The following is a 7830-nucleotide window of genomic DNA, read 5'->3' as shown; positions in this document are numbered from 1 at the left end:
GCCACAGATCCTAGAGTTGGTATATGAATATAAACATTATTTGATTGTCACTGATATTTTCATATATAACAAGCATAAAGTAGCTTTTTGTAGCTAATGCGAATGAATTCTAAAATGCACGTTTTAGTGGTGCAGTTGAGTTTAATTGTAACTAATGCTTAGGTGTTTCTTTTTGAGAAGTTTAAATATTTGTTACATCAAACAATATATAAATAAGAATTTGGGTACAGTAATTCAAAAACCAGACATCTCATTGTTTGAAAGATTAACTTTTTTTTAAGAAACTTCAAACAAAAGAATATTATTGCTTTGACTTAAAGTATTCCAACCTGATCATAAAATTATCAAGTCCTTCATAAAATCAGTACTTTTTGATGCTGATGCTGATGCCAGGTCCAGAACTGGTATTTAGAAAAACCTACTGCTACTCCAAAGTTATTTGTGACTCTATTAGGCCATTCAGATACCTTCTTTCATTTTTTTTCCCTAACATGATTTTTAGCGGTCACTATTTTGAGAAAGCAATACAGGTCAAGTCTATAACGGAAATTTTGTACAGTAATGTTGGTTAAGGGTTTTTATGATATTTCTATAGCAGCAAAAGCCCTAATACAAATTATTCAACTCTTTAGTGTCTGTACAAAGCCTTCTTTTGTTTGGTCATCATAATAGAATCATACCATAAACCCGAGCAGTTAGTGTCTGAATTTGCTCAATAGCCAGCTTTGCCATTCAGATAAGTCCAGCTTTTACTTTTATTTCCTGCTGCTAATGGGAGTTTCTGGTGCATGGTTTTTGGCAGCACACTGGGTTATTTTATGTAGAGAACATATCGCAAACTAGAAGTCTATTAAACTGGAATCTTCAACACTATAGTTGTTAGACTTGAATTTACTTGAGGTGATCCTAACGATTTGCTGGAAAAGGGGGATTATATCAAAGAGCATCCAGTTTCCAAATCTGGGTCCCGTGTTAAGGGTGAAAAATATGTTCTTCATCTCCCTTTGAAAAAGCAGACTTTTAAGAAAATTTCCCATATCCTGGTCCTAGTTATCAAGGTTAAATTATGGATCTGCTACTTACCATGACACATACCGGTTTGGAATTCTGAGTTTGCAAAAGACCGTTTGGAGCAAACATTTTGAGAATCTTGGTACTATGGAGATGCTGATTTTGGGAAATTTACATTGTAATATTATTTTGTGGTGGAATTTAATGTGTGAAATTACATTACTCATTTCTGTACTGTGACATGAAATGTAACTTTGATCTGGAACAGAGATTCTTGAACTGAAGAATTGGCTGGTTATGGGTGCTTGTTCCTTCTGCTCATTTGTACCTATTAAATTGCATTAAAAGAGGATAAAAATATAAGATACTTTCTTAATTTACTTTTCTACATAAAGTGTTGCTGTAACTACCACAGGGAAGGAGGAGGCTGCACAACAGTACAGGGAAGGCAGATAATCTGCAAGACATCTCTGTATTAAAACATGGCCCACACTATCAGTCTGATAACGCCTAGTCTAAATAGTGGAGATGATTACACTGTTTGTTAAAAGTATTATCTGCATTAAAATGAGAAGTACAGTTCTTCAAATGATTGAACATGTCCGTTCTGTTTCAGGTGTGGGCATGCCCAGTGCACCAGAGTAGATTTCTCCCCCCCTTTTAGTGATAACCTTTGGGCCGGTGCATGTATTCTCTACTGCCTCATGCTGCTGCACAATGCTATAAAGGGTGGAGCTGGCCCCCGAGTCCCCTCAGTTCCTTCTTATTGCCGGTAGTTGGAGCATGTTGGCTTGCTTTGCAAGTGTTCTGTGTTTCCCAAGGATTTGTTTTTTATACAGTCAATGTACTCGTCAATAGTTAAACCTCTAGGTATTTTACTTAGTTTTGCTTAGATTGTCAGTTCCTGCTTGTTCTGGGTGCTGAGTCCCAGTACCAAGGCATGCTCATCCTCCAGACTTTAAGCCTTGCACTGGCTGCAAGAAATCTATGCCAGGAAGTGACCCTCATTCCAAGTGCCTCGTAAGGGTCATATCCAGGACCATTGTCAAATCTGTAGATACTTCAAATCCTGGATCACGTTCTCATGGAGACTGCATTGTGTCTACTATCTAAAATGTCCCACTCAATGCAGGCACCAAGTACTTCTACGTCAATTAGAAGTGCATGTCTGGACATTGTGGTATTCCCCTTCCGCAACAGCAAGGAAGAAGCACAGACAACATGCCTCATAGAAGCCAACCTCTTCCAAAAGATTGAGGTCCCCAGTACTGTCTACCAGCAATCAAACTGGAAGGCAAGGTAGAGTGTCCTCTGGAAAGAGGTGCTATTCAGAATTGACTGTCTCACTCAGGGTTTTTGACTCTGGCACCAGTGCCTGTATCATTGAGGCCAACGCCTGCTGTGGTACTGACCTCTTGAATGCAGCAGCAGCAGCCGGAGAACCTTTTAGTACTGATGTTGCCAGAGACATATATTGTGGTGCAAGACCTGTTATGTCTCTTGGTACCAGATTCTCCAGCAGGATAGGAGACAAGTCATTCAGGAGCCAGATCATCAGGCTTTGTCGACATACACATAAGTAAGGTACAACCCTCAGCTCAGACTGTCCACTGCATCCTCACCTGGTGCCCTTCAAAGGCAAGACCGGTACACTGCTCCTGGTATTAACATCTCTGCATTGTGTCTCAACACCCCATGATGCACTGAATCCCTGGTCAGGTGACTGGTTCTTTCTCGGAATCTGAGGTAGGATCTGATGCCCCTCACTCAAGGGATAGAAGGCATCACTCACCTTTTTCCAGAGGATTCTGCTCCTGGTACCCATTAGTGGTCCTATGGTGGTTCAGGGACCCAGATCCTTGGGCTGATAGAGGCCTCCTTACTCAGTCTTTTAAAAGGACAAAGTTTACTTTGTCCACATCTGAAATTGGTGACTAATGTAGTATCGGAATTCCACCTCAGTCAACCAGTATGCTTACTGATTTTCTTTCCTAAGCCCTATTCTCAAAAGGATGGAGAGACCCTATACCAGGGGTGGCCAAACCGTGTCTTGTGAGCCCATATGTGGCTCTTTTACAGTTAAAATGTGCTCCCCCCCCATACTCCCCCATTCTCTGCTTCCAGACTGGGGTGGGGAGCTCGGAGCTTCTGTCCCGTGGCAGGGTGGTGGGACTAGAGGATCCTGCCCAGTGGGGAGGGAGGTCTCAAGGGGTCAGTAAGTTTGGCCACCCTTGCTCTGTACCTTGGATGGGCATTAGCTTTTTACTTGGACAGAACCAGATTATTTAGATGGTCATCCCAACTGTTTGTAGCAGTTGCAAATAGGATGAAGGGGCTTCCAGTCTAAATGCAGAGGAGCTTGTCATGGATTTCCTACTGCATTTGTATGTGCTATGACATTGCCAAAGTAACCCCCACCAAGCAGGATGATAGCACACTTAGCAAGATCCCAAGCATCTATAGCTTTTTTTAGCTCAAGTGCCAATATCAGACAGTTGTAGGGCTGCAGCTTGGTCAGTGGTACAAACATTTACAACTCATTATGCCATCTCTCGCATTCCAGAGATTATATCAATTTCAGACAAGTAGTCCTTCTGTTCTCCTTCCCCCATGTATAGGAGGCTCTCAGGTAAGAAGGAACTGAGGGAACTCAAGGGTGGCTCCACTCTTTTGTACCCTCCTGCAGCAACATGAGTCAGCAGAGGGTGCACCCCAATAGATACTGCTAAGGGAAAACTCTCCAATGCTGGTGCACTGTATGCATACAACTGAAATGGAATGGACATATGCAATGCATCTTAAAGAACAGTTATAGAACAGATTAGAAATCATTTTTTAAAATTGTTTCTTGGACTTGTCTGAAAAAGTATGATCTTTGAGATGCAAACCTAGCTTATTGTTATATTCTTTGCCTTCTGTAACCTATCATTTATCAAAACCCACGTGACTTGAATCTGAGCTATCGTGTCTTTTGTGACTTGGAATCCATCATTATAGACAACAAGGTGTTTCTCTTCTATCTGTAAAGCATGTGGCAGCTAGGAACTTTCTACTTCATTGTTTAATATTTGAAACAGAGTAGCAGTATGTGTCTTTAAGTGAATATTGGTTGAAATAAGCCATGATATTTAATATAAAACCAGAATTAAAATAGAGATATTTTCATTAATCCACTTGGGGTTAGATCCTTAGTTAAAAGGACAAGAATTTAACTTTTATAAAACTGGACAGTAGCTTTTTGAAGGACTGCTGTATTTTTATTTTTGTTCGGTATGATGTAGTTTTCCAATTATAAAATTTCATCTCGCTTTATTTGAGTATAAACAAAACTATTTGGTTTATTTTCAGGTTGGCAAAAGAGAAAGTTATGTATGAAAAAGAAGCAAAACAGCAAGAAGAAAAAATTGAAAGAATGAAAGCTGAAGCGAGTGAGGATTATGGAATTAAAAAGCAAGTATGTTGTCCTAAAAATTTTAAATATATTTTTAAAGCATCATTTATAAAGGAAATTTGAAAGTGACACTTAATGAAAGAATCTCTCACCACTTTTTCCAAACTCTGATGATATAACACTAGACTAAAAGTTCTCTTAAATATAAACGGGTAACATACACATGTACAAAGTACTTTGCATTTTTAAATATTTTGCTTTTTCCATAACTGTTGACTCATAAGGAGCTCAATCCTGCTAGGTACTGAGCACCCCAGTAAAATAAGCATCATCAGCTTTGGCTTGAGGGTGCTCAGTACCTTGCAGGAGTGCTCAGGATTGAACCTGAGGATGGTTTTCTTACCTTTTGAATAGTCTGTGTAAACTATAAATATTTGAGAGCAGTTTTCAATATACAGTGGTATAGGGAAGGCTTTTAACTCTGAGTGCAGTAAAAGTAACAGCTAAACCAAACTTCAGACAAAAAAATGAAATAACAATGCGCAGCAATAGATGCCCTAATAGGCGTACTTGCTGCTATAGAGTTATAGGGGAGCCTCAGACAAGCCATATAGATGTATGCTATATTTTTGTGATATCCTACCTAATAGTGACATTTCTGAGTTTTGTGTGTGTTGGTGAGGATGAAGGGAGTGGTTTGTGTTTACAGCTATGGAATAGAAGACATTTTTAAGAGGTTTCCTGCAAAGGGGAGGAAATTGGTATGTATCTACGTTTTGTTTTGGTTTTTGTGAATTAAGGCCTGCAGATTTGTTTTGTTTTAAATGTGGAATTTTTTTCTGCTTGTTTTTACTTGAGAAATAATAGGTCTACAGAGTTTGGTTTTGTGGGAGCCTCTGGGATATTCAATACAGACCGGTCTTTCTCAGCTTCTAAATTAATGTGTTGAATTTTTAACATTTATTTTCTCCTGAGCATTTCTTAGGTATTTGCTTTTAAATAGATGTTCACAAAAAAAGAACTTTAAACAGTCTGAATTAAAATAACTTTCACTCTTGTCTCTGATGTTATACACTTACCAGTTCTCCAGTACTTAGTCTTCCTGGAAAAATAGAAGAATAAATGAGACCTGAGTGTCTAATGTAACAAAAAACAAGGAAAAATAAATCTTCATAAAACAACCAAAAAAAACCCTTCTTGCTCCTTTATTCATCATAAAGGGCATAAGCCCAACTCCATATGTTTGTTTTTCTCCTTTCCAGGTTATTTAAAAGTCATATTTAGAATTTGGAGGACATTGCACCATACCACCTTACAGATGTATGATCTCACTCCTCTGATCACTGATTGGGGTTTGTAGGCTCTGCTGAAGTAGAAATAAGAAATAGTTTCTATAAAGATTCATTGACACTAATTGGAACTAGTGAATGCAGTCCCAGGTTCAGTGTCCCAATTCATCAGATTACTTGAGAGCATCAAGGAATTTTCTCACCTACTCTTAGGAAATTGTCATAATTGACAATAATAGCCTCTGAAGCTCTTGCAGTAAAGAGAATGGTAAAGCAGTACATTGAGGATGTCCTCTGAGGAACCAGTGACAACAGCTTTTAAAGTGAATGGTCTACATGGCTTCTGGGAGCAAGTCTTGCAGCCTGGGTTGACAGATGTGCGCTTGAGGAGCTTGGGCTAGCGTGCTAAAAATAGCTGTGGAGAGATTGCTTTGGTATTTAGGATTGAGCTCTGATGCCTACTTTACTTCCAAGCTTTCAGAGCCTGAGCTCCAGCCCAAGCCATAAAATCCACGTTGTTATTTTTAGCACACTAGTATGATGAGCCCAAATAACACATCTTTTGATCCAGGCTGCAAGATGTGCACTCAGAAGCTGTGTAGACATACCCTTTAATGGTCTCAGTACACTATGAAAACTGCTGCACTTGATTCCTCAGATGACATCTTCACACAAATGCTTTAGTGTGTTCTTTTTTGGTACAAACTCGCAGCTCTGACAATTTCCAGAGGGCAAGGAGTTTTTAAGTTCTGAAAGACTTAGGATGCTGAGTAAAGGGAGTGTGCTTGCTTGTCCCAGATTCCAGTAGTCTCTTAATTTCAAGATATTTCTAGTAGTAGAAAATTTGTTCCAGAATATATTTGGGATGAGATTTACATATTTAAAAAGACTTCAAGAACATTCTTTTTAGTTATATAGTTATTAAGAACTGGGACTAACTATTGAACTATAATAAATAGTTTGAGAAGTTAGCTCTTTCTCTAATATTTATATATAAGCTTCTCTATCTTACAGTGATGGTAGAATAGCATTACAGAACTAGTTTAGACACTAGATCCAATTGTGTGAAGTAAAACCAAAATTTTAGTTAGTAAACAGTATGTTAGCTGGGGTAGGAAATCAGTTCTGTGAACTCTGATGAGATAATATTCAGTGTCACTATAATTCTTTTTTTTTTTTTTTTTTTAAACCTGGAATAGAGGAAGATATCACAAAGCCAGGTAGTAGTAAATCTTTTAGCTGTGACTCTACAATGAAACAGATTATCTAACAATACACATGAGTGCCTGAAGAAATTTCTGTTTTTAAGTGACTGCTGATGAAATATGCTGTGAAAGTTCTGGAGAACTGAGAAGTGTTCTCCATCACTTTGCACCAATCCACCAGCACAAAGTGGATATAAAACTATATCTGGTCCCTGTGGGATCTTCCTCTCTATGGAACAATATTCAGGGGGTTGTGTGCCACCTTAGTGATTCCTGTCATCCTCCTTCTGACTGCTGGTGGAGAAGGTATGGTCTGGGGCTTTGCTGAAGCCTACTGATCCCAGGCTCCAGTAGCAACCCTTAGGGCTGTTGGCAGCTGGTGTAAATTACTGTAGCCTTCAGATTGCTGTTTTGCAGCAGGGATCTACCTCAGTAAAGAGTGGCCCCATAATTAGTGTAGCACAAAGGGCCACCTTTGCACCCAGCGCATCTCAGCCAAGGATCTGGGCCTGAAGTCCTTGTTCATATGTTGTAAGTACATCCTAGGCAGTGGCACTGCAAGTTACCTCCTAATACGCCTAATCAGTGTACGTCCACTTTGAATTATCAACCCTTGTCCTCTTCAGTGTGTGCACCAACAGGAATATTAGTTATTGTAGTTTTAGTGATATGGACACCCATCTATTAACTAATTAGGCTGAGGTCCGCAACTCACTTCACATAGGCTCCCCAAAAGGCATCATATATTAACAGTTGTAGCTCACTCTGCACTTTGATGGGTTTTGAACTGACACAAAGTTATAGAAGTGAATGGCTCCGTATCTTCACCCGTTCCCTGTCCCCTTCGGGGAAAAAAGTAAATGAAATTCCCTCTACCCCAAGCCCTTGTTAAAAATTCCATCTTTGTGTACAACCCTTCCAAGATAGCTTTGTT

The 7830-nt window shown here is 39.2% G+C and overlaps 1 protein-coding gene across 1 annotated transcript in view; it reads left to right on the top strand.

The window, feature by feature from the left end:
- The window catches only part of TBCA (tubulin folding cofactor A), a 54676-nt gene that overhangs the window by 31297 nt on the left and 15549 nt on the right, over positions 1-7830 (top strand). Inside the window, exon 2 of the mRNA XM_067568734.1 lies at positions 4360-4465. Within this exon, the coding sequence (XP_067424835.1) occupies positions 4360-4465 (106 nt within the window). The remainder of the gene's footprint in view (positions 1-4359; positions 4466-7830) is intronic.

Source organism: Emydura macquarii, unplaced genomic scaffold (genome assembly GCF_026122565.2).
Source record: "Emydura macquarii macquarii isolate MOO-44397 ecotype Brisbane River unplaced genomic scaffold, CSIRO-AGI_Emac_v2 contig_2897, whole genome shotgun sequence".
Lineage (NCBI taxonomy): Eukaryota > Metazoa > Chordata > Testudines > Chelidae > Emydura > Emydura macquarii.
Note: the sequence above shows the minus strand (reverse complement) of the source record. Positions and strands in the feature narration are given on the sequence as shown.